Source organism: Carcharodon carcharias, chromosome 8 (assembly GCF_017639515.1).
Source record: "Carcharodon carcharias isolate sCarCar2 chromosome 8, sCarCar2.pri, whole genome shotgun sequence".
Lineage (NCBI taxonomy): Eukaryota > Metazoa > Chordata > Chondrichthyes > Lamniformes > Lamnidae > Carcharodon > Carcharodon carcharias.
In genome coordinates this window covers 70,209,932-70,237,707 of record NC_054474.1, presented here as the reverse complement: position 1 = coordinate 70,237,707, position 27,776 = coordinate 70,209,932, and the positions used below count along the sequence as shown (strand labels likewise).

The 27,776-nt window shown below is 42.0% G+C and overlaps 1 protein-coding gene across 1 annotated transcript; it reads right to left on the bottom strand.

Annotated features, from left to right (window-relative positions):
• Positions 1–6,120: 6,120 nt before the first annotated feature.
• On the bottom strand, positions 6,121–12,553 carry LOC121281449 (homeodomain-interacting protein kinase 4-like). The gene is made up of 3 exons (XM_041194395.1): positions 12,037–12,553; positions 6,748–7,320; positions 6,121–6,206 (listed from the first exon to the last, which is right to left on the bottom strand). Exons 1-3 carry the CDS (start codon positions 12,551–12,553, stop codon positions 6,121–6,123), a joined length of 1,176 nt encoding a protein of 391 aa, XP_041050329.1.
• Positions 12,554–27,776: the final 15,223 nt, after the last annotated feature.

The window sequence follows — 27,776 nt, the reverse complement described above, 5'->3', positions numbered from 1 at the left end:
CTATTGACCAGAAACTGAACTGGACTAGCCATATAAATACTGTGGCTGCAAGAGCAGGTCAGAGGCTGGGAATTCTGCAGCCTGTCCTTCATTGGGTTCTCCTGTCCACCACCTATAAGGCACAAGTCAGGAGTGTGATGGAATACTCCCCACTTGCCTGGATGAGTGCAGCTCCAAAAATACTCAAGAAGCTGAACACTATCCAGGACAAAGCAGCCCACTTGAATGGCACCCCATTCACCATCTTAAACATTCACACCCTCCACCACTGATGTAAAGGGGCACCAGTGTGCACTATATACAAAATGCACTGCAGCAACTCACTAAGGCTCCTTAGACAGTACCTTCCAAACCCACGATCTCTACCACCTAGAAGGATAAGGGCAGCAGATGCATAGGAACACCACTGCCTGCAGATTTCCTTCCAAGCCATTTACCATCCTGACTTGGCAATATATCACTGTTCCTTCACTGTTGCTGAATCAAAATCCTGGAACTCCCTTCCTAATAGAACTGGGGGTGCACCTACACCACATGGACTGCAGCGGTTCAAGAAGGCAGCTCACCACCACCCTCTCAAGGGCAATTAGGGATGGGCAACAAAATGTTGGCCTTGCCAGTGATGCTCAGATCCCATGAAATGCATTAAAAATTTTTTTGCCTTGGATGCAGCCCACTTATGTCTGGTGTCTCACCATGTGCAGATGCTGTATCTAATCTATCCTCTAAGATACACACAGTGTCAGTATTTTTCTGATGTGCATGTGAAATCAAATGACAGTGTATCTCCATCACTCTGTTCTTTATGTTCCTCTGCTGCCTGGCCAACTTGCACACTTTGACTATCTGAAAGGAGAAAGGCATAAGGTAAGGTTGTGATGTGAAATGGGCAGAGGTAAGAGGTGCAGGTTTATAACATCTGCAACTTGTAAGTCAGAAGAGAGTATGGGATGAGGGAGAAATGGGCTGTGAGGAGGAGGATTAGGAATGAGGTCACCATCATCTTCATTGGGTTCATCCCTACCACCGGCCACAGCTTCAGCAATCACAATAATGGCCAGCACCGTCTCCTTCTTGAGGATAGAACATGTATGTGTGCCTGCCCCCTCTATTTGTATACCAACTTGTCCTGCGAGTGCAGTGGAGGTGCATCAGTGAGTGTTGTGCAATCTGATATCTGATATGACTCTCATGATTGAATAGCTAGCACTGTATGCAACCTGTGAGGTATGAGTATCTCAAGTTTGCTGCCTAAATAAATGCAAATTCTAATGAGAAAGACCCACCTGAGACCTTAACCCATCTCTCTCTTCCAGATACTGACTGATCAACTATGCACTTCCACTGTGGGATTCTGGCTGTTTCTTCTTGTTTGTTACAATTGTTACAAACAGGTGAGGCAGGGTAGAACTCCTCGGCCGGGATTTTCTGTGAAATGCACTAAGTGCGTTAGTGGGTGTCAAAAAATAGCGTTCCAGCTGCCAGTCGCAATGGCGCATTTTCGCACTGTATTGTGCGCTTCAGACTGCATTAAGTATTAAGCATTAAGAACATGCCATTTTGCTGGTGGGGGGCATCTGATTCGCCTGCTCTGCTGTGACTTCAGCACTCCCTAACACCAGGTGCCATATTTAAATGTCAACCCTGCACAGTGTTTGCACTCTTTGCAGCTGAGGACACCTCCCATGAAGACGTGGATCCCAAAGGCAGAAAGTATGCTGTGCCCAAATTCAGTGACACCTCACTGGAGCGCCTGTTGAATGCAGTTGAGGCCCACCGCAGTGTCCACTACCCCTACTCTTGCCACAGGCCTACCAAGGTGACCAATCCAGCTTGGGAGGTGGTTGCAGCACTGGTCAGTGCGAACGCCCTGCAGAAGAGGTCAGCCACCCAGTGCAGGAAGAGGATGAACGATCTTATCCGTTCCACCAAGGTAAGTCAACCATCTCATCATTTTCAACTCACACACTCTTAAGCCCATCACACATACGCAAGGATCTCACTAGTTGCCACCTCAAGGGACATCACCACTCACTCTCATACACCCTCACATCTCCATCCAGCCTCATCTCCTCTGGAGTTTGCATCCTAATCCAATCCAGGGCTCCACTCGCCACCCACATGCCAGGCATCCTTATCATATGCCCTCATGTGTGTCTTGCTCACACTCTCTTCATCTGTCTTCATGCAGGACGAGCTGGGTCACAATAAGAAGGAGAGGTCCCAGACTTGGGTGGAGTTCCCGAGATCAAGGTTCTCACGGATTTCGAGAACAGAGCCAGAGAGCTGGCTACAGAGGATGTGGACCATGCCTGTGCTGATGGTGAGGTCAGCGGTGCACACTCAAGTGAGGGTCCTGCACTGCGACATCCATCAGACAACCATACTATGAGTGATTTCTCCTGTTTCAGAGTCACCTGCCAGGCCCTAATAGTCTCTCCTTTCTTTCATGGGCACCTTTGGGAAGCTGCCCAGGGCATCCACGGGCCAGGCCCTCAACTCCAGCCCCTCAACTCCAGCCCCAGCAACACCTCAGATGAGGAACCTGAGGACAGCACCTTTGAAGACCAGTCACAGCGTTCACCCACCCCCTCCACCAGCTCAGATACACACCTCGGTGGCATCTAGTTTTAGATTAGCCTTGGGATCACAATCTGGTGAGCACAGTGTACCCTGTGGTCCACAGCAGGCGGAGCCAGGAACATCAGAGGTCACTGGCAGTTGGAGGACTTCTGCAGGCCACGATTCTGCTGAGTCTGTGTCAGATGACGAGCCTCCAGACTTGGTCTTACATCAATTGCTGGAGCTGCAAAGGCAAGCTTGGGAACATCAGGAAGGGATATCAGCTGATGTTCAATTGTCCAGTAGTTCTACAGTTCCATAATACTGTGGTGAATCTGAAGGCTGCAAACAAGGGTTAAAACTAGGAAAACAATTATTGCCACTTTGAGGGATCAGAGTTGCATGAATGGGCATTATTGCTTCACTTCCCTGACTCCCTGCATGTCAATTGAACAGCTGCTAACCTGTCTCAGCTGTGCCTCTGTCCTCAATTTGGAACCATCAATTCAGTTGGGTGGCCCTTTATGCCCCTAACCACCCCCCCCCCCACCCTCCCCACCCCCCCCCACCAACCCCCACCCGCCAAGTCATGCGTCTCAGTGCAACCTTCTTAAATCTCTGAATTGGTCTTTTAATTGATGTCAGGTGGGCAGCTGACATTCAGGCATGCCTGCCCAGCAAAATATTGCAATGCGGCTTGATGATGTCAGGAACCCCACCTGACATCATCACAGTCTATTTCACATTGGGAGTGCTGGGCACCCACACAGGCACCGAGAAATTCAGGCCCGTGGCTTCTCAACAAGGATGCACACCTTCAGACCACTTTCCCAGGCACCAGACAGAGGACATCCTTTGTACAATTTGACATTTTCTGGCCATTATTTTTCAAGCATAATCGAGGATCTAATTGATTTCCAGCATCATACGAGGTGTGTGAGGGTGAGATGAAGCATATGAATGTTGTGTATTGAGGCCTGATTGACAGAGACTGTTGGTTGGAGAGTGATGGGGGTGGTGGTGTAGTGATTTATTCAGTGCATGGGGGCTACTGGTGCAGTTGGTAGGATGTGCATATGAAGATGCATTTACTGACCTCGACCACTTGTGTGAGATCATTGTACTTGAAACATATAAGATGCTGAGGGAACTTGACAGGGCGGATGTGGAGATGATGTTTTCTCTTGTGGGAGAATCTAGAACGAGGGGTCACCGTTTAAAATAAGGGGTCGCCCATTTAAAACAGAGATGAGGCAAAAACTTTTCTCTCAGAGGGTCAAGATTCTTTACCTGATAAGGTGGTGGAAGCAGAGTCTTTGAATATTTTTAAGGCAGAGGTGGGTAGATTCTTGGTAAGTAAGGGGGTGATAGGTTATCGGGAGTAGGCAGGATGCAGATTTGAGGTTGCTATCAGATCAGCCATGATCTTATTGAATGGTGGAACAAGCTTGAGGTGCTGAATGGCCTACTCCTGCTCCTTGTTTGTATGTACTTCTTGCAGTGTTGCATCTAAGCCTAGGGGCTTGATCCTGAAATTGATGGCTATCTGCTCTCATTGCCTTTTAATCACGTGTCGTGTGAGAGTCTCCTGGCCCCCTCTAGATACAGGCCATCTCTCTTCTTTCCCATCTTTTCCACCAGGATCACTGGTGCAGCATCTGAAAACCTTGGAGCCCACTCTCTGCACTGTTGTGCCATTTCTCACTCTTTCCCTGGTCAGATTCCCTTCAAACCCGAATCCCAACACTTGCTTCAGACACAGTGCACCTCCCCTTTAAGAGCTGCAGGTTAGATTTAAATAATGCTAACCACTTCCAATTTTGGCCTTCTGCTGATGGGTCCAGCCAATGATCAGTGCGGTTTGTGTTGGCTGGAGGCAGAGGTTACTCAGATGAACAGGTGGCACAAGCTGGTGTGCTGCCTGCATTGTAATCAATGGGTGCTGGTTAATCACACATCCCGACACTTGTGCTTCTTTTGGGAGCTATCTAATTTAGCCTCTGTGTTGATTTAAATCTACATTCTGCACATGGTTGAAGACTGTAATATATGATCCTGATTGTATCAAGTTTGCTGACTAAATAAATGGAAGTTTTAATGAGGGGGACCCAGCTGAAGCCTTAATCCGTCTCTCTCTTCCAGTTGCTGACTGACCTGTCGTGCACTTCCACCATTTTTAATGATAGGAGTTACTTTCTGCTTGTTTGTGGGATTGAACTTCAAGACCTACTAGCCCAGCTACCAGACATAGGCGACATTTATATAGGGTCTTTCATAACATCGATGTCCAAAAATACTTGATAGCCAATGAAGTGTAGTCACTATTTTAATGTAGGAAAGAGCACAATTTGACATTTTCTTGGCAGTATTTTTTCTAATATAATAACCTCTGTAATCTCCTCCAGCCCCATAACCCTCTGAAATATCTGCAGTCCACTATTTCTGACTTTCGGTGCATTCCCAATTTTAATTGCTCCACCATTGGTGGCCGTGCCTTCAGATACCTAGGTCCCAAACTCTGGAATGCCCTCCCTACACCTCTCTAACTCACTTTCATCCTTGAAGGCAATCCTTAAAACCTACCTCTTTGATCAAACTTTTGGTCACCTGACTTAATATCTCCTTATGCGGCTCATTGCCACACTTTGTTTTATAGTGCTCCTATGAAGTGCCTTAGGACGTGTCATTATGTAAAAGGTGCTGTAGAAATATGTTGTTGTTGTCATCAACCCAGCTCCTACATTACAACAGTGACTAGACTTCAAAGGTTCTTCACTGGCTTTGAAATGCTTTGGGACATGGAGGCCATGAAAGGACCTAAATAAATGCAAATCTTTCTTTCTCTTCTTAAAAATGGAGAAGATAATTTACATATTTCACAAGGCCACACAAGCCTTAAAGCCCATCAGCGTTTTTGTTAATTCATAATGCTTATCAAATCAGAATATATTAGAATCAATGTAAGGGTTGATTTTTTTTTCCCTTGACTCCAGGGCACGATCATTTTTCTTTGTGCAAAATTTCACCAGACCCACCATGTTGCCGCAGGATTTACGGAGCTTCCTTTTTTGGTGTTTGGGGCTGGTGAGAGGGACCAGGAAAAGGGTGGAGTTAGGGCCTGTGTCTGCTTGGGCATAGGTCAAAGGTCCCAATACAGCCAACCCTCCCCTTTCATTTTCCTAGAGGAAAAGTTGCTGGGCTCCCGAGTACAAATGGGCCCAGAAAAACATGGAGATGAGGACCCCTGTCAGCCACAGAATCCACAGGGGTTCCTGAGGCATAACTTAGGTTGAAAAGCAAGTAAAAATTCATATAATTGGATCACCTACCATGTTGTTCAGAATCACAGAATTTTTACAGCACAGAAGGCGGCCTTTTGATCCATCATGTCTATGCTGGTTCTCCAAATGAGCAATTCACCTAAAGCCATTCCCACATCTTCTCCCTGTAACCCTGCACATTCTTCCTATTTAGATAATAATAAAATTACCTCTTGAATGCCTCGATTGAACCTTCCACCACTACACTCTCAGTCAGTGCATTCCAGATCTTAACCACTCATTGCGTGAAAAAGTTTGTCCTTGTGTCTCCATTGCAAAGCTCTTGTGGGTGCTGATCTCCATCTTGGAGGCCCACCTTGCAACTGTAGACTTGAAGCCTGCACCTCTCCTCAAATTTGCTACCCCTTCCACTGGCACGAGGCCAAGTCAGGGAATCGGTTTAAAGCAGTGCTATCCCCCAGGCCAAGCTAATGACCCAGGACAGACAATCAAAGGGCTCCTAGGTCTGGACAGGGGAAGTGTACATCAGATGGACTGCTCACAATCAGCACTGGGGTAGCAAGAGACCTGGCATACCACCCTACCGTCTCTTATACTTACAAAAGGTTGACCTGGCGTTTCACAAAGACTGTGCTATGTTACATCCATAATTCTGTGAGAAGAATTGGTTCCTAAAGTGTCAATACACAGCCCATTTGCAGACCAACCTGTTTCTTGAAGTCATCATTAGTTGGGCCATCCACATCATCAGTATCTGCTCCTTTATTGGTGTTTTGAGGCTTTTGCTGTGTAAGGACCTGTTCGTATGGTTCATGACTGAAATAGCAACTCTGTCTGAAGCTTTCACAGCACGGGACCCGCTTTACTTTTTCGTTTTCATCATAATGTAGAGCTGCACATAGGGCTTGTGATGATGCCTCATAATATTTTGTATATTTGTATTTTGATTTGAGCTTCTGCATGGTAATAAATGGATGCTTTAAGGCTACATTTGCAGCAACGCGCTGCCCAGCATCATAGGTGAGGATTTTCTTTATGAGTGACACCATTATCAGCTGATCAAACACTTCAGCTTTGAGCTCCTTATCTGGGAACATTGTTTTGCTGCCGTTCATTGTCGCAAGCTGGTCAAGAGAATGCATGCTTTTTGTTCTGGTCTCCAACGGTTGCACCATGGTCTCTGCTTGATACTCATCCACTGTTTTGAGTGTCCACTGGTATGTTGAATTAGGTTGACGAGCTTTTTTGAAGAAATGGTGGGTTTTACTGGCTACTTCCAACAGGTGGTTGCTCGGTAGCCCTTGTGTTTCGACAATGTACCTGATCTGATCATACTCATTGGTACCAGGGTAGATGGGCCAACCAAGGTGAAGCTCTGCCATAACACACCCAAGAGACCACATGTCCAACTTTTCAGAGAAGGGTAATCCAAGCAAGATCTCAGGTGATCGGTAAAATCTAGATTGGATGTATGGCCCTACGGAGAAAAAAAAAATACTTTCTTTGAACAGAAGCATGAATTAATGAAATTCAAGGAGATACTATAATAATAAATATGCAGTTATTCAAGTTTTATTTCAGAAATAGAGTGCTGAAAAATTGCGCTAGCAATTTGTGATGGCTTCAAAATGCCTGATGCTGTTTGTACCAATGAGAACATCACAGTAACTTGGATATTCGACCAGTGAATGTTACAGTTTTGTGAATTGTCAATAGTGATACTGTCAGTGTCTGGGGTATCATACCAATGGTAGTGTTAGAGTGTCTGGGGTATTGCACCAGTGATGAGGTCAATCTGCTGATTGGACTCTGAAGAACCAAGCCCAGCTATTGACCAAGATTGGTTAAATTCTGATAGTTGCCCATTTCTCATGGATGGGAGCTGTGATGATTTTCTCCATTACCTCAATTACTATAAGAGAGTCATTTAGATATTTTTGGCAATACGTGGCCTGCTACCTAAATTTTCCACAGATAATAGACTCAACATTATGCATTCTTCTTCTTCAGTTCTCTTCCCGAAGGCAGGTCACAACCTTCACCACAAGCTGTGCTAGGAGATGGGTCCTGAATCCAGCCTAGCTGGAATGGAAATCGAACCCCATACTGTTGGCAACAATCTGATCCACACCAACCATCCAGCCATTGGAGCCAACCGATTCTCCAAGGAGTCCGAGTTGCTGTGACAACATGTACTTTTACATGCACATTGTAGCCTGGAAGTGTAGATGGCGATGGTAGAGGCTCCAATTTCTTTCCATCACATGGTTGACCAGGAACCTCTCCCACTCTTACCACCTGCCATTGACATTTGGAAGAACTTACTGATTGATTCTCAACCTGTTTGGTTGCATTATGAATGCAACTTCCTCGGCCAGCAAGTCCTGGAGTGGGACTCGAAACAAGAGCTTCTGGCTCAGAGGGAGGGATGCTCCCCATTGGGCCACAAGACGTCTGCTAGACATTTTGAGTTTTAAATTGTTTTGTATTGAAAATAATAAGATTCCCCCTTAGCACCAGCTTTAAAAGGATTAACAAAGATGGTGGTTACAGAGTATAACAAGGAGTGAAGAGGGCTGTGCCTAAGATGACGCATTCTGATCTAGTTCTGTAATGTAGGCCTAGGACCCCTTTGATTGTCTGTCCTGGGCCATTAGCTTGGTGATCACTCCAGTGATCTCACTCAAGAGATCACTTGGTGATCATCCGAGATCACCTATTAAATGGCAATAAACCCTCTGTGCCATAATCTAGCTTAACCTCTATATTGAAATTTCCATAACTGCCAGTATATATTCATTTACTGGACGATGCAGTGTAACATTTTACTTCAAGATTTGTTGGTATCACAATTGCTGCACCAACAAGTCAGGTGAAATTACTTCGGAATTTATAAATATTTCGGGGTCTTTTTTTAAACTTATTATTTGTACTAGGATAATTGTTGATTTTGTTCCATATGATCAGAAAAGGGTTTGGAAATCCCAGCACAATGTTGTGTTAGTGAGATTAAGACGTGAATATGAAAATGAGAAACTGACGGGATTCTTTACTCGGAGTTTGTGTTCTAAACTGCAAAATCAATAGCTCTGAATTATAAGTTGTATTCATCACAGTCAAAGAAATCGATTTTTAGCATTGTTCAAATATTTTGAAAGGGCAGGATAATGTTCTGTATAGTGAGGCTGCAGGAAAGAAAAATTACAAGTGAACATATTGGGGTCGTTTCAGATATTATAAATGTAATAGCCATTTGCATGTTTAACAGCAATGATTGGGACACCTTGGGAAATCAATGTGTTTAGCAACACGGTTTCATTAGGGTTGTAAAGGAAAAGAAGATGACGTGTGAGAAATCGTTGCTGGAGCAATTTGAGTTAGGTCTCAAAACGCTGGTTTAAAACAGCCAGGTGGTTTCTTATGATATTAACTCTAATGTGACCTGCTCAGTAATAATACAGGTATTTGTCAATTGTATAATTAAACATCCCACATGAATTATAAAGATTGTAAATGTCACCATTGCTTCATACATCAGAGTCTCTGCCAAAGTCCAAATTTCTAGTATTTAAGTCATCATGTAATATGAATGCAAAAAGTGAATTTAAAAGTCTTTTTTCTTATTGTTTAAATGGTACGTGTCCATTCAGCATTCGTGAGGAATGGGGGACGCTGGTAAATCCAAAACGCAGTTCTGTGTTTTCCACCAATCGGAAAGCTTCTGGGTGATCTCATGGTGATGCGGGTGTTGAGGTCTCAAGGGAGATGCGTGAGCGGGAGTGCGGGAATGTATTGAGTGGCGCTGAGGGAACGTGGTACAGAGCAGTGGGGGGCTGAGACTGGAGTGAGTGCAGGTGACGGATATGAGTGTGTGGGGTGGGGCAGGTTGAATGTTTGCCTAGGGCAAATACCCTTGTCACTGACCTGAGGATAAGGGTTCATCCATTTAGGCCTGAAATGAGAAGAAGTTTCTTTTTTTCACCAGAGAACTCAATGGATGAGTATATTCAAGACTCAGATTGAATGATTTTTGGGCAGTAAAAGAATCAAGGGGTATGGGGATAGAATGGGAAATTGGAGTTGATATAAAGATCAGCCATGATCTTATTGATTGGCTGAATAGGCCGTATGGCCTACTCCTGTATCTACTGCCTACATTCTTATCATTCTGCTTGAGTGAACTTCTGTTGAAGAATCTAATGGAGGAGAAGAGCCCAGTCAGTTTGTAAATTCTAAGAGTTAATTTAGATTAGAGCGGACTCTAGCTGGAGTAGGAAAAGATACAGGATTAGTTTAGCAATTGGAACTGGGGTCCTCCTTATTTTTCATTTAAGTTAAGCGGAAGGATTTGTATTGCTAGAATCATAGACACAACATATAAGGAGGCCATTTGGCGCATCATATCTGTGCTGGCTCTCTGCAAGAACAATTCACCTGGTGCCACTCCTTCACCTTTTTCCCTGTGTTTCCTTTTTAGATAATGATCCAATTCTCTTTCTAAAGCCACGGTTGAACCTGCCTCCATCACACTGTCAGTCAGTGCATTCCAGATCCTAACCACTTGCTGCATAAAAAAGCTGTTCCTTATGTCGCCATTGCTTCTTTTGTCAATCACCTTTAATCAGTGCCCTCTGGTTCTCGATCCTTCCACCAAAGGGAATAGTTTCTCCCTATTAGCTCTGTCCAGACACCACATAATTTTGAATACCTCTAACAAATCTCCTCTCTATCAAGGAGAACAGTCTCTGCTTCTCCAATCAATGTAATTCAAGTTCCTTATTCTTGGAACCATTCTTGTGAATCTTTTCTGCACCCTCTCTAATGCCTTCACATCTTTCCTAAAGTGTGGTGCCCAGAACTGGGCACAATTCTCCAGTGGAGGTTGAACCAGTGTTTTATACAATTTTAACATAATTTCCTTGCCTTGTACTCTTTGTCCCTATTTATAAAGCCCAGGATCCCGCTCTCTCAACCTGTCCTGCCACCTACAGTGTTTTGTGTTCTTATACCCCCACATCCCCCTGCTCCTACACCCCTTTTAGAATTGTACCCTTTACTTTATGTTATCTCTCCACATTCTTCCTACCAAAATGAATTACTTCATACTTCTCTGCATTAAGTTTCAGCTACCATGTGTCCACCCATAACTGTCTATGTTTTTTTGAAGCTTAACACTATCGTCCTCACAATTCACTTCCAAGTTTCATATCTGCAAATTTTGAAATTGTGCCCTGTCCACCAAAACTAGGTCATTAATACATATTAAGAACAGCAGGGGGCCTGATACTGATCCCTGGCAATCCCTACCATTAACCTTGCTCAGTTCCAAAAAAAGCAACCATTTTTCAGTACTCTCCATTTCACTCTAATTTCATATCCATGTTGCTCCTGTCCCTCTAATTCCATGAGCTCTAACTTGGCTCACAAGTCTGCTGTGCAGCCCTTTATCAAATGTCTTTTGGAATATAGAATAAGAAATTGGAGTAGGAGTAGACTGTACTCTCTTTCCAGCCTGCTCTGTAAGACGAATAAGATCAAGGTTGACCTTCTACCTCAACCCCACTTTTCTGCCCACTCCCTGTTTCCTTAGATAACCTTTGTGTCCAAAACGTTACTGATCTCAGTCTGGAATACACGCATTGACTGAGCATCCGCTACTCCCTGGGATAGAGAATTCCAAAGATTCACAGCCCCAAGTGAAGAAATTTCTCCTCACCTCAGCTTCAAATGGCCCACCCCTTATCCTGAGACTGTGACCCCCAGATCTAGACTCTCCAAGAAGAGAAAACATCCTCTTGGCATCTATCCTGTCAAGCCATCTAGGAATTTTATACATTTCAATTCAAATGTCACTTATCTGCTTGTTATTATTTTATTAAATAAACAACCTTAATGGTTTTAAAATTAAAATGAGGCCTCAAGGTTTGATGCTGAATTTGGTCATAGAACAAGACAAATTAGCTCCTCCCCAAACTTATTCCTCTAATGATGTCAGCAGCATTTACTATTTGAATATTTTTTAAATGAACAGTCATCAAAGTCAAAGTGGTATAAATGTTGGTTTAAACTGATAGCAAGACTCCTCCATTACCAGTAGTTGCACAAACAAATACTCATTCATCTTCACCCAGCCATCAATGTTCAGTGTCCCCAGACAACAATAATCAAGGAAAGAATGAAAATCGATACATACCTTTAATTTGCTGAATTTCAGACAATATGCAGGCTGAACCAAAATCAATCACCTTGACTTTGAAAGGATTTTGAGCCTGTTTAACAAGCATGATATTTTCTGGTTTGATGTCTGTGTGGACAATAGAGAGCTCCTTCAGTTTCTGCAGAGCAATTAGAGTCTGTTTAGTGATCGAGCGAATGTGCCTGATTGGCAGAGGAAGAAAATTGTTTTCCTTCTGATACTCGTATAAACTTTGCTCCAGAAGTTCAAACACCAGGCATAACTTGGCATCATCATTAAAGGACTCAAAAAAACGAACAATATGGAATTTATCTGAATCCACACTTCCCAACATTCTTAGCATTTTTAACTCACACTTGATGACCCCTTTCCGGAAAGTATAGTTCCTGATTATCTTTATGGCCACAAAGTGGCCTGAGGCTCTTTTCCAACATTTGGTCACTTCTCCAAATGTTCCTTTGCCTAAAACAGCAATGACATCATAGACATCAGTGTCAGAGTACATTACAGACATTTTCAAAAGGATCTCCAAATTTAACCTTTCCACAACTTAAATAAAGCTCCACTGTATCCAACAACAGAACCTTCAATGTATTCCAGCTCAATTGCCATCACTAAGGTACAAAAGGCATCCCATTGTGACATAGGTTCACCATCTGGTGACCACGTACCTGACAACAAGAATCTTGTTGACCTCAGACTCTCAGCTGCAGTATGAGTTCCAATAAGGCGATAGTCCTTTCATCCTGCCTGATTTGACCCTTTTATTGTTTTACTTTAAACCACTGAGAGAGGATTTACAAAGCTGGGTCGAATAAACATTTTAATTAACAACAGACATTTGACAAGGGCTCAGAAAGTCCAAGGGACCTGAGGCTGACTTGACACGCCATTGAAGTTATATCCCATGCAGTGTCAAACCTGGTATGGGACCACTTCCTCTGGGAAGTCTCTCTGAAACTAGGTAAGGCCCCCACTCTAAACCAGCAACAGTACAAAAGCTCTAATTGCCACATTGTCAATGTGAGTTGTGACCACATTTCTACTTCTCTTTGGTTCTGAAGAAGTCATTTGGACTCAAAATGTTAACTCTTTCTTTCTCTCCATAGATGCTGTCAGACCTGCTGAGTTTTTCCAGCAATTTTTGTTTTTGTTTCAGATTTCCAGCGACCGCAGTATTTTGCTTTTATCTGAGTTGTGACTATTATTGATTTTAATGCTAATTTGTAACCTTTAAGGAAAGACTGCTCTCAGTATAAACAAATGTACGTGTATCCCTGAATGCTATCTCCATGACACTATGCACCTGGAATCAGTGCAGAGAAAAGCTCAACACTTTACCACATCAGCCAAGTGGAATCCACAATGACTTGTTATTAATACAGTGTCCTGAACACTTACAATGATTTCCCACTCACATTGTTTTTAATTATTTTTAAATGTTATTATGAATGTCCATCATACACAAGGTGCCCATCAGGCCTGGCCTTCATCTGAAAATGTTCCTTCACCGTGTCTGCACAGTCCAAAGGAATCTTCCAATCTAATGAAAGAGCTGGTATTTGAATGATGCATGGACCAGGTACCATACCCACTGTGGGCTGCATGCTGACACTTATATGTAACTGCATCTCATCTTAACCATTGGAAGTTTCCCCCCTCCTGTACCTTGCTTGCAGAAGATGACAATCCATATAGGGCGAAGATCCCTCACTTCAGAACTCTTACCCAACGACTTAAAGAAGCTCTCCAAATTCCTGGGAGGGTATATGGGAAATGTGCCAGCTAGATTTACAGCCACCTCAGGGCTTGTAAAAATAAAAAAATATAGCTGCTTTTCCTTCTCATAATATTCTCTTACATTGCAGATTAGATTAAAATATACCCATTAAAGAGCCAAGGGATCTTAAGCATTGGGGTAGAGGAGACTTGGCAGGGTGGGGTGGTATTGGGTGAGGGTATTGGTATTGGGAGAGCAAGGGGAAAGAATGGCAATGGATAGGCGATAATGAATTTACACTGTACAGTTCTTGTTTAACATGACAGGTAACAGGTTTACATCCTTCAATGCTGGCCCTAAGGCCACTAGGTGGCACTATTTCATAGCATATTAGTTTTGTCTAGCTGTTATCCTCCTGCATGGCGGATTTTTAATCCAGAGTTTGTGTCCGATGGTCTTGCATTCATTGACACACACTGCCATCCCTTGACTATTATTCAAAATCATCTGAAACCGTTCCACCCAGGCTGTGAAGATCACCTTTTATCCCAGGACCCTTTTAGAGTGAAGAGTCTGGGAATTTCTAGATGTAAACTAGACAATAAAATATTCTCTACTTGCATCGATGATTGTTATCGACAAACTTTCATCAGCAGCAAAAACATCAGAATTCAAGTCATGGACTGGACTTGACCAAAGTCAATTAGCCACTAAATGTGGCAACTCAATTTCCCACTCTGCACTCATCTTCTTCACAGGAAGGAAGACAGCATTGCAAGTGAATGTTCTGACTAGAGTGTGTACAAACATTAGTATGCCCAGTATTTATAGGTGTATATCCCACTAAATCCACGAGATCTGCTTTATTTTTTACCTTACTTAAATTGACATATTGCCATCAATGAATCATTCATACGTTAGACACTTGCTTCTTCCAGCCATGTGTCTAATTTGATTGGCCCCTATTTCAGGTTATAAGTGGCATTTTAAGTAAGTGTTTGAGTGTGATTCTGTTTCAACTCCAACCACCAAGTGGTTTCTATTGGTCAGGTCTGCCCTTCTGCATTAAATGTCCAGCATCCTCCCTGTGTAGCACCCACCATCTCAAGTCCACGGACCAATTCTGGTTTTCACAGACCGTTCTGAAAATAATATGTGCTTAATTCTGTTCTCCCTGCCTTAAGTTCAATGGTGCAGTTCTAACCTAGTTTCAATTTTATAGCATAGACGATCATTAATAATTTAATTAAAATTTGCGCAAGCAAAACATACCATGGCCATGGGATGTCTCAAAGTACCTTACAGCCAATGAAATACATTTGAATTGTAGCCCCTGTTTTAATGTAGGAAACTTGCACACAGCAAGATCTCACAAACAGGAATGTGATAATGACCAGAACATTTGCTTTTTTGCGATGTTAAGGGATACCATGGATAACTCCCCTGCTCTTAGTATCATGGAATTTTTTTACATCTAGCTGAGAGAGACCTTGGTTTAATAGCTCATCTTAAAAACAGCACCTCTGAGAATGCAGCACTCTAGTACTCTTGATTTTTTGTATTCGAGTTCTAGAGTGGGACTTGAACACAACCTTATGGCTCAGAGGCAAAGGTGCTACTAATGGAGCTGCTGCCGGTGCACAATACACTTCTGGTGTTGCAGTATGACACACTACACTTTTAACTACCATTACAGTACAATACATTGCACCTCCAAGTACTCCAAGTCTAACTAATGTTACACCTAATACACACAACCTCTAGCTAGTGGTAAGCATTAGTATCAAAATTAGAACTACAATTTGTAGTATAATAGTCTGGCATATATAGGGTTAATGTGGGACTAATTACAGTGCTGCCCACACAGTCATGTAAGAGGACACATGACCCACACCCAGGGTCAGTCTAGTGTTGGACAGAGCTGTGTACCCACATGCATAGAAACAGCTCATCGCTAGTACCCTTTTACTGTACATTTGTAAATAGTTCTAAGAGTCAACAAAGACTTACAGTTAACCTGCGTATGACTATGAAGATCTCTTCAGAACTACTGAACTGTATCCTACACGCTACAACATAATTGGGCTTCGTGCCCTGAACTAAAGGAAGAAGAAAAAAATTGGTTGGATTCTCACTCTAGATGGTTATCCAGTGATTTCTGCTTGTGTGGATAGTGGATGATAATAGGATTAGGTTTGGTTGATGGATGGTGGATGATGATAGGATTAGGTTTGGTTGAAATGTCCCCCACCCATTGCTGGCAAGCCAAGGACTAGCAAAAGCTGCCAATAGCTCCCAAAAGCTAATAACTCAAGAAGGGCCCCTGACATATGAGAACCTACTGTTCATGTAGGATTTGTGAATTAGAGGCAGGTGCACACAACATTCCTTCACCTGAAAATAACATCGACTTTTCCCTTTCAAAACCATCCTCAGTGATACAACCAACAGAATGGCATGATACCAACTTTCAATGATTATTGTTTTTTTCAATCTTTCATTTATCTGCCAAGTTTTCTCCCTTCCCCACAGGATCTTGACTTCTTTTTGGATCTGATTCCACAGGTATCAGTGCCCTTTGGCACTTTAATCCAACAGCCCAACCATCAGGTACAAATTTAAACAACGATAACCTTCAGCCTATTTAACTGCACGGGAGCTCACAAATCTGCCTAATTATGTTCTGAAACGATGACTACACATTCCTACTCTCAACAATGGTCACTGGACAGTATTGTATTTCTATTTTTGCTTGATACAAATTTACCAATTTCACAGGACTGGTAAAGTAAATGTAGATTTGGTTTATCTGAAGATATAGTACAGGATTGTTCAACAGATTCACTGTAAAGATTCATCAACTATTACTAACAGGAACAATAAGCTGCAACTCCTTCCCACCACATGATGCTAGCTAAACTGAAAGCGACTCTGAACAAAGTATGCTGGTCAGATGGTTAACATCCTGGTTACTCACTCATTAGCATATTCTCTCTTAAAGCAATATCACAATAGGTAGTAATAAAATAAAAGCAAAGTACTGTGGAGACTGGAAATCTGAAATAAAAACAAAGTGCTAGAAAATCTCAGCAGGCCTGACAGCATCGTGGAGAGAGAAACAGAGTTAACGTTTCAAGTCAAATATGGCTCTTGTTCCGAAAAAGTCTTATTCCACACAGTACGTTAACTCTATTTCTCTCCCCACAGATGCTGTCAGGCCTGCTGATTTTTTCCAGCACTTCCTGCTTTTTTGTCACTGGATAGTATCAGGAATTGGAACATCAGCTAGGATTCTGCACATAAGGGTGAGGTTCAGATGCTGAATATTTGTAGCTACCTGGCTTTTGACAAAAAGAATGCTCTTTCCAGTTAAAAGGGTTTGGGTTTGGTTTCTAAATGTGCTACAAGTTATTTCTTACTGAGATTAGTTACTGCTTAGACATACAGACTACATCCATGAAATAGCTTTCTGGCTTCAGATAGTAAAGACTTTAGAATTTGTAGATGCTCATCTTAAATTATGTGGTTTCTTTTCATCCAGGCAAAATATGGGATAGCTTTCCACTTTTACCTTTTATTGTTTCAAGGAAAATGTTCTGAAAAGTTCCAAGACTGTTTGGCCATAGATGTACACAGCAGAGTCACTGGCAATAAATCAGATTGGTTCTGTTCAGGCCACCATTCATTTTTGCACCCAAATTAGAGGCCCAGGGGCTAAAGATAACAACAACATCCCAGCCTCAGGTCCAGGTCTGCTATTTTTGTGGGCTAGTTGTTAGGAAGACTGATTTGCACCATCTCCTGAAGGGTTGACTATGTGATTCATACTTTCCCTAATACACCCAGTAACTTGAGTGCCAAACGACATTTTAAGGAGGTCAACATCAGGTACCTCCAAGATCTAGCTTCAATAACTTCAAATAATTTCAAGAGGATACTCCCTTTACATTCTTACCCATCTGTTTATATTTAAGTTGCAACACTCATTGCCTTCAAAGGAGGGCCTTTGATCAGGGCCATTAATCCTTCAAGCGTGCAATTAATCTTACTTCACCTTTAAGTAGAAGCTTGTTCAACCAAGTGAAGGAGGTGGCAACACGAGTGACATTTCCATGGAAATAAATTAAGGTCAACAAAAAGATGATAGTATGATTGCTATTGAATAATTAGTTTTCTGAATTGATGTATTACATGTGCTCATCAGGGTGAAAAATGGCAGCACGACAGCAATGAAACCTTGGAAAAACACCAGTAAAGCATTACTAGCTCACATGTGGCAAACCAGGTTTAGGAGAGACACTGTACGTCGATATGTGCTTTCATATCCCTTCTCATTTCCCTGCATTATATATAATTTCACAAAAGCTGGTGGCAAGCAAGCTACTTTCAGGCTTTGATCAAGGATCCCTACCATAAACTTAGGAACTCCAAGTAACCAAATCAAATTTTGATGTGAAGTGAGGGAAGGAAATCAATATAAAACTTATTTTCCCACATGATCTGGAGAAGTCTATAAAATTGTTTTGGGGAAAATGGAAGAAATATTCAAAAGACGCAAGAACGAGAGAGAATTATTTCAGTCTGACCAAGTCCTCGTCACATCGATAAGCAAGTTTAGGGCTCAAATAGTACAGAACACCATGTTTGAGTGAATTCACAATCCCTGTACCACAAACAATGTGAGCTTCCAAGAAAGAGGTTTTTTTTAAAACCCCTTGTATGTAATTCTATAGTTGCCGTTGGGATCACTGTAACACGTCTTTAAATTCCTGCCACCTACATACAAAGTTTATAGTTATAATAACAGGATGCAAGAAGCAGCATGAAACTCCTTTTCAAAATCAAAGCTTTTTAAAAGGAAATGTTATTGGCAAAATATACCAGGCTTTAAATCAAATTGACGCTGTTCCTGGTCATTGCTTTATGATGATTAAATTGGCAGGATTTTCCCTCTGGAGTCATGACCCCGATGTTGGCATCAAATCCAGGTCCCAACCCCACATCGTGTCAGCAACAGTTAGCCAACACAATTTTTGTAGGACAAAAACAGAATTACCTGGAAAAACTCAGCAGGTCTGGCAGCATCGGCGGAGAAGAAAAGAGTTGACGTTTCGAGTCCTCATGACCCTTCGACAGAACTTGAGTTCGAGTCCAGGAAAGAGCTGAAATATAAGCTGGTTTAAGGTGTGTGTGTGGGGGGCGGAGAGATAGAGAGACAGAGAGGTGGAGGGGGTTGGTGTGGTTGTAGCGACAAACAAGCAGTGATAGAAGCAGATCATCAAAAGATGTCAACAACAATAGTACAATAGAACACATAGGTGTTAAAGATAAAGTTGGTGATATTATCTAAACGAATGTGCTAATTAAGAATGGATGGTAGGGCACTCAAGGTATAGCTCTAGTGGGTTTTTTTTTATTTTATATAATGGAAATAGGTGGGAAAAGGAAAATCTTTATAATTTATTGGGATAAATCCCCACCCCCTTTCTGTTTCCCCCTTCTCTTTTTTTTTTTTCCCAATAAATTATAAAGATTTTCCTTTTCCCACCTATTTCCATTATATAAAATAAAAAAAAAAACCCACTAGAGCTATACCTTGAGTGCCCTACCATCCATTCTTAATTAGCACATTCGTTTAGATAATATCACCAACTTTATCTTTAACACCTATGTGTTCTATTGTACTATTGTTGTTGACATCTTTTGATGATCTGCTTCTATCACTGCTTGTTTGTCGCTACAACCACACCAACCCCCTCCACCTCTCTGTCTCTCTATCTCTCCGCCCCCCACACACACACCTTAAACCAGCTTATATTTCAGCTCTTTCCTGGACTCGAACTCAAGTTCTGTCGAAGGGTCATGAGGACTCGAAACGTCAACTCTTTTCTTCTCCGCCGATGCTGCCAGACCTGCTGAGTTTTTCCAGGTAATTCTGTTTTTGTTTTGGATTTCCAGCATCCGCAGTTTTTTTGTTTTTATCTCACAATTTTTGTAGGATTGGCCAATCAATAGCCAAAGGGCAGATTCATGGATTCAGGTCTGCAGGGCCAATGGGAGGCCTTCCAGCACTGAAGGAGCTGCAGTCTGCCGTTGCAGCTTAGGGAGAAAGAGGACCCTCACAGCACTTTTTCAAAACAGCGAAAGTGAAATGGCCACAGATACCTGCACCATTGTGAAGGGGGAACCCCTCCATGGGGTGGCTTTGGAGCTGCAGCTGTGACCAGGTTGGTATGGCAGCTGCAGTGTGGGGGTGGAGGGCCTCAAATTAATCCTGGAGTGCAGACCATCCCCTTCCCTGCACCCCCTCCTGGTCATCTGCCTGGGAGGCCACCTCAAGACATATGCCATTCTACCCATGCTGCATGGGGCCCACAGGCTGACTAGAAAATTCCAGCTGCCCTCTAATCATTGGCCTTGATTGGCCTCTTAATTGACTTAATAAGCTACCCACTGCTTGTAGATGGGTACCCGATCCATTCCCAACCCGGCCTCCAGGAAAATGGCCAGGAGTTGGGACTGCCGCAGGGAACTAGCATGGTGGGCAGTATTGGGAAATTCCACATTGGGTCACAATCATTCCCACCCGCACATCGGCACCAAAATCCACCCCAGCGAGTCAAACTCAATTTTTAAAAAATGTTATGGAGGTTTATAAGAATCTTTGTGTTGGGGATTGGGTGGGGAGCTTTAGTCGAAAAAGGGATCACATTCTGTGATCTTGCCTATGTTTGCATGAAATCTGCAGTCTTGCTTTTGATGCCTCAAAGTGGCAGATTACTTGATCAAGAAACTTAAGCTGGAGAGTAGGGCAAAGACATAAAAAGGGCACTTGCAAATTTATTCATGGGGGCACTAAATACAAAAGTACGGAGATAGTGATGAACCTGTGATTAGACCCAATTTGGAAAAAGGTGCTCGGTTTTAGTTATGCCCATTACAGAAAGCATTTTGGAATAATGGAAAAAAGTGCAACACCGAATTACTGGGTGAGAAGGTAGCTATGGGAAGACTTGAAAATCTAGAGCTGTATGCAGTTGTTACATGTTTGGGGTCTTGCTTACCACTCACGAGAAGCCAGGGGCCAGATTTCAATCAAGCGTCAGCTGTGGCTGAGTTGGTAGCTTTCTCTTGCCTCTGAGTCACAAGGTTCCAGATTCAAGTCCCACTCCAGGGTTTAAGTACAGAAATCTAGGTTGACACTCTGCTGTGGTAATGAGTGCCGCAGTGCTGGAGATGCTGTTCATTTGTTGAGATGTTAAACAGATGACCAATCTGCCCTCCAAGGTGGATGGAAAAGATTCCATAGCACTATTTGGAAGAGCAGACAAGCTATTCCTGGTTTCTTGAGCAATACTTATCTCTCAAATCAACATCACAAAAGAACAGATTATCTGGCCATTATCACATTTCTTTGCATGTAATGGCTGCAATGTTTCCTATATTACAACAATGACTACACTTCAAAAGAAAAGTTCTTTATTGGCTGGAAGGTGCTTTGAGATGCCTGGTGTTTGTGAATGGTGCTATATAAATGCAATGTTTCTTTCTAAATGCAACAAATGTATATTGCTGCGAAAGGAGTCATCATTTACAGCCTTTGCTGAAACAAATATGGTTCATTAGCATTTTAACTACATTTCACCTTGAATGGATTTTGTAAATTTGTGTTATTCTCAAAGATTTTTCAGAATGATAAGAACCAGCATGGATTTGATGGGCCAAATGGTCCCCTTCTGTGCGTAATGACTCTATGACTATAAACTCATAGGGAGAATTACTGTATATGGACTAGGATGTTGAAAATGATTTTGGCATTTATTGCTAAAGGAATAGAGTATAAAAATAGGGAACTGTTGTTGCAACTGTACAAGGCATTGGTGAGACCGCACCTGGAATATTGTGCACAGTTTTGGTCCCCTTAATTAAGGAAGAATGTAGTTTCACTGGAGGCGGTTTAGAGGAGGTTCACTAGATTGATTCCAGAGATGCAGGGCTTGTCTTATGAGGAGAGATTGAGCAGTTTAGGCCTATACTCGCTAGAGTTTAGAAGGATGCGAGGAGATCTAATTGAGGTATATAAGATGCTAAAGGGGATAGACAAAGTAGACGTGGAGCGGATGTTTCTCCTTCTGGGCCATTCTAGAACAAGAGGCCATAGTTTTAGGCTAAGGGGTGGTAGATTTAAATCAGAGATGAGGAGGAATTACTTTTCTCAAGGGGTCGTGAATCTGTGGAATTCACTACCTCAGAGTGCAGTGGATGTCGGGACACTGAAAAAATTTAAGGAGGAGATAGATTTTTAATTAGTAATGGGTTGAAAGGTTATGGGGAGAGGGTGGGAAATTGGAATTGAGGCTGAAATGAGATCAGCCATGATCGTATTGAAAGGCGGGGCAGGCTCAAGGGGCTGAATTGCCTACTCCTGCTCCTAGTTCTTATGTTTCCCCTTTGCAGGATTCTAACACAGGCTGCTTTTCAAACACCCTTCCAAATATAACTTCACTACATTGTGTGCAAAAGATATGATGGAGCTCCCCGAGTGCATCAGCACACATCTACATCATTAACATATATTAATCATCCCAAACAAAGAGTCGATTAATGTAAGTCAATCTTTATTTGAATTTTTTTTTAATTTAGATCTGTTAGGTTAATGGAGGTCTAGTCATAGATGATCAGTAAACAGCAAGTTTAATACATATGGTCATTGCCACTAAGCAAAGTGTTAAGGTATTGGATTATCATTTTCCATATATCTAATTTAATTTTCCGCAACAAACGTCGATTAAAAAAAGGAGGAATTCCAAAATTAATCAAGATTGCTGCAGTTGCTGACAGCAACAGCAGAACAGATACAGTCACTGAGTGATGGAAGTGGTGGGTGGGTGGATGGGGAAAGACGATGAGACAATTTGGTACACATCTTCCTCACTAGATGGAGCTGGTGCACAAATACCAATCCAATGAGATCACATGGACATGGCTCCTGACTCATCCATATTTGGGTGGTCTGGTCATTATTCCTTTTTGAACCCACATGTAGATCGATTACACACCATGCAGTGAGGCAGCCAATCTGGGGGCAGGGGAAGGGGAACAAAGAGGGTGAGAGATTTTAGATCAGAACCACAGTCTCTCCAACTCTAAGAAAAGCAGCTCTGAGCTGGTGCTTCCCAGTTCCTCTGACTGTGGAAGGGGTCCAGAATCTGGTTCAATACAGTGATCTACTTTCCCAAGGGAAGATTGTACTTGAAATTCAAATGACAGTATGTAGTTACTGGCAGAAGAAAAAGCAAACGTACATACATCCAGAGGTTCTGTGTAGCTTATGAATCCAGATGGGATTGTTATAATTGCTAATATCTGGACTTATTTAGGTCTTACACCACTTACCCAAATTCCATTACTTAAAAAAGGAGCTCATCAACAGAAGAGACAAAAGGCTTGAAAAATTGAAATGCAGGACATTGAGTGATTCCGAGAAAGTAAAACATTTTTCTCTCTTAAGAGGAGAATATCTTCACCAGCAAATCTGCCCCATTATGTCCTTAATGATGTTGACTTCAAGGAGTGCATTGCATTTCCAAATCCATGCCTCGACCTTGCTAATCAAGCAGCTAAGAAGGCAGAGGATCAATTTAAATTTAACAGGAGCGTTCTCTTAAATCAGAGGATTGTGGGCTCAAGACCCAGTCCAGGACATGGTCATATTGTCTAGATTGACAGTACTACTGGACTGCCCCATTAGCAAAGGTACTGTTTCAGATGGGATTTTAAATTAAGGCTCTATTTTCCCATTCAGGTGAATATAAAAGATCATACAGAACTATTGGAAGAGGAGCAGGGTCAGTCTACTGGTGTGTTCTGCCCAAAATTAAATTAGAACCACACAGCCACCCATACTCTACAAAAAAGAACTTTAACAGTTGAAGGAAGCTGCCTTCTTACGGCATGTAGAAATGGAGAACTTATACAGCTGTGCCAGTGTCACCCACATCTAGAGAACAAATTTAAAAACACAATTTATAAGACAATCATCAAAAGACCCAGGGGGAGATGGTTATTTAAAAACACGGTTAGATATGATTTGGAGTGCGCTGCCTGAAAGGGCAGTGGAATCAGCTTCATCAGTAACTTTCAAGAGAGTTTGATACATGCTTAGAGAGGAAACATCCGTAGGCGTGTGAGACTAATTAGCTCTTTCAAAGAGCTGTCACAGGCATAATGGACCAAATGGCCTTCTTCTGTGCTGCATAATTGTATGAACTTACAGCACTGCTGGTATCAAATGGGAATTGGATGAATGTTCACAGCCCTTCATAAATAAATGCAACATTTACATAACTGTGTGCTGAACAGATTGGTCCAGGCCAGCAGCCATCAGTACAAACACGATTGACAAGAAAGCAAGCTGCATGAAAATTCAGGTCAAATTAGCATGCTAGAAATCATTTCATTCTAAAACAATTCTCTCAAGCACATCAACTTGTGTACAGTCTGAGGCAGTTTCCAAAATAAAAGAAGCACTGAACTCCCATCTACAGGGCCAAGTAACCAAATCTTTGAAACCATCATCAAGGGAAACAAAATAACTATGAATTTAGCAAAACCTAACATTGCACTAACCATCTAGACTGCTGCAATGCTCTAGGGGGGTTTGAACATGGAATCAGAAGACAGCTTCATTGAGTTCAGGCACCCGTTCCTCTCCTCTCTCCCCTGGTTTAACTAGTAAACAGGGTAGGGTTTTTATCATTATGTTTAATCACGCCAGTACCTCAAGTGGCACTCAACAGTACAAAATATTGTATTTTAAGGTAAATGTAATAAAAACAGAAGGATATCTGTAGCCTGGGAGGACGATTTAGTGAAGCATAGCCAGACCAGGTTTGAATGGCCTGTTTCTGGCTGTAATTCAATGTCAAATAACTGTAATCCTGTCAAATAACTGATGTAGCATATAGAAAGGGGCAGAACGGAAAACTTCTAGGGTCAGAAGGTGTTTCTGGGATTGTGGTAAATGCACACACAAGCCAAGAATGAATCTAAAAGGGAACACTCAGCTCCAATATTTTAAATTTACATTTTTTTCTGATGATACGCGGGCTCAAAGCAAGGAATCTTAGTGCTAACAGAAAAAAAGCATGGGTGAGATGCAAAATAAAGCTTCCTCTGCTCCAGCCGAACATTTAATTTTAGCCTGACCCTCAGAGGTGTCTCTTTAACTACACCAGTATGAATCTGTAACTCTGACTGACAAATTTAACATCAAATTTTGAATTCTGGGCAGTTTTACTTTGCTGCTGTAGACCTGCACCATGAAATTAGTTTTCATTTCAGTTAGGACCCCTAATGGTCCCAGAATCCTTATCCCATCATTAAAACACAATGCATCGAATGACCTGAAGCCACGCAGTCTCCAATACTCCAATATTTTGAAGACACTGGTTATTTAGAACCACATAATACACAGAAGGTACTGACCTTCCGAGTGCAAATTATTGAAAGGAGTGGGGGGAGAACTGAAACAAGACAGTTACATACAAATCATGTGAAATGATTGTCAGTATAAACATGATTTATAGGAAAGCAAACATTGTGAAAATGCAACAGGTTAAATCGTTTTATTCTAAGTCATTCTTATCAAAATCATACAAGGAAGTCTTTTTTGAGGGGGGTGAGGGAGAGGGACGGAGTTCTTTGTACACCACAGCACAGCATCCGAGTCTCCACACTTTATAGTCACCGGCAAGAACCAGGACCAGATCTTTCTTTGGAAATTATTCAACACTCAAGTGAGTGGAGATTTGCAAATTGCCTAAATTCATTTTCCAAGTCCCCTAAATTTAATCAGTTTGGGATTAGAAAATAAAGAGAAGATAACATTGCAAAGAGCCACAATGGAGATAGTGGATAAGAAAACAGACTGAGAAAGCAAAGATTGAGAGAAAGACACAAGATTTTACTGGCAACAGGAAATTACTTTGCTGCCTTGCTCAGGATGGTAACTGATGAGTGCAATTTAACAGCACAGGGTGTGAACTTGTAAAGAGCACTGAGGTGAGGGGGAGGAAAATTTCAGTTTATTCTGACCTGCAGTAGCCTCACAAGCCCCCGCACTGAGCATGGAACCTGGCATAGCTGATCAATCTACAGCAGGGAACCTTTGTTTAGCTAGCAAGGAGTTTCTGATTTCCCATATGGGAGAGTCCAGATCCTACAAAAAAGAACACTGTGGAACCCAGGAGGTAGAACATTTATTCTGCTGAAGGTCACTGAAGCTAAACTATCTGGAAATCTTAGTTAGTTAGCATAGACATTTAATCGCTGGTCTTCAAATTTTACTGTTGATGTCTGTTGTCAGCTTGGCTCAGTTAAAATCACTGAGGGTTAGTATTCAAATCCGCCTTCAGGTCATGGACACACAATCTAAGAAGATATTTCAGTGCCAAACTGTGAGAATGTGCACTGTTAGAAGTTCCACCCTCTGGATGAGATGTTAAAACAAGGCTACATTTGCCTATTCATATGTCTATAAGGGTATTAAAGATCCAGTAAAATGTTCAAAAAAGAACATTGAGTTTTCCAGGTACTTTGGTCAACATTCGTCACTCAATCAACTTCAAAAACTTCAGACAGATTAATTGCTGTTTATGGAACCTTGTTGTGAGCAAATGGCTACTCAACAATTTTGAACTAATTCATCCTATGTGAGGTGCTCTAGGATGCTTCAAGACCCACAATGAGGCTTGACATAAATGCAAGATGAACACAGGTTGTTACTCTCACTCCAATTTGAAATCTTTTGGGAGTTGAAAACAACTTTATGAATTTAACCTACCCGCTGGCATCCCAACATGCCAGCTTAAAGAATGGCACCTCCTTGGGTGAACACCGTCTCCATAGCTGTAGTCATTGGGAAAAGTACAGGCAAGGCTGGCATCTGTCTGCTGTGGGATTTTATTTAGGTACCCAAGTTTTTCTGAGCCAGAAAGGATTCTGGCCCCGATTGGATAACATTTGCTGTGCTTTGAGGAACCAATCACTGCACTTAACGGCCTTCACATGTGGATATTAATATATGTAGTTTTGGTGAGTACTAGCAAGCAGGGCCAGAGATTGTTGCTGGTATCAGCAGGATTAAGTGTGTTGGGAGTCCTCCTGAAACTTTCCCTCTGGGAAAGGACTGGCTAAGAGAGGCACCAGGCAAAGGCAAGACATTTCTCATAAGAATGTTATGAAAAGAGAGTAAAAGCATGTCAGTCTACTCATGATTTACTGCTGGTTACAGAACTAGATCCCGAGCAGGTTCAGTGTCTATTCTGTCAAAACTGAATGAAGAAGGAAAGTGCGAAAAAAGAAAGAAATATATTTTTATGGTTTGCAAGTGGAAAATAATAGCTCCTTCAAAACAAAACCTGAATAAAATACAGCCAATGGAATTCCACCTCAGAAAAAAGGGGAGAAGTCCTATAAATTTAAACACTGACAAGATTTTGCATACATTTCACTGGCCTACATGGAGTGCTTAAAAATTGTTATAGCAGAAAACAAAAATCTGCATCGCTACTTACCAAATATGCTAATCTTAATGCAGCTTTTAATCTGCAGAAAAATAAATTTAAACTAAATTCTGACTCAAATTACTGATGTGAGAAATTGCACTAATTTATCACTCTGCAGTGATGGCAACTATATAATTTTTATATATAAATATATATATAAAAATAGTGGCCTTGGATCAATTCACATTCTGATATGTTCTGGGTTTAAGCATAAAATTGGCTTGTCTAAGCCATGTTTGCAATCACTTGAGTGTACACAAGTTGTGTGCAGCATTCTCTAAACTTCAGAAAAATCCAGTCATCTATCCAGCCAGATGATGTTTGGAAATCAAAAGGAACCAAGAATTCCAGGTTCCTTTGCTCTCTTTCTATTGTTGCCACCCCCCCACCACCCCCCCCACCCACTTTCCATTCTAGAAAATGGAAACTTCCCATTACTACATCCCCGC

Bases quoted from the DNA above. Each gene is read 5' to 3' on its own strand.
- LOC121281449 (XM_041194395.1), bottom strand. From the start codon at position 12,553: ATGTCTGTAATGTACTCTGACACTGATGTCTATGATGTCATTGCTGTT. The intron at 7,321-12,036 runs GTATGTATCGAT...TTTTCTCCGTAG, and splicing joins TGAAATTCAGCAAATTAAAG to GGCCATACATCCAATCTAGA. The intron at 6,207-6,747 runs CCCTATGTGCAG...TTCAAGTCTACA, and splicing joins TTATGAGGCATCATCACAAG to GTTGCAAGGTGGGCCTCCAA.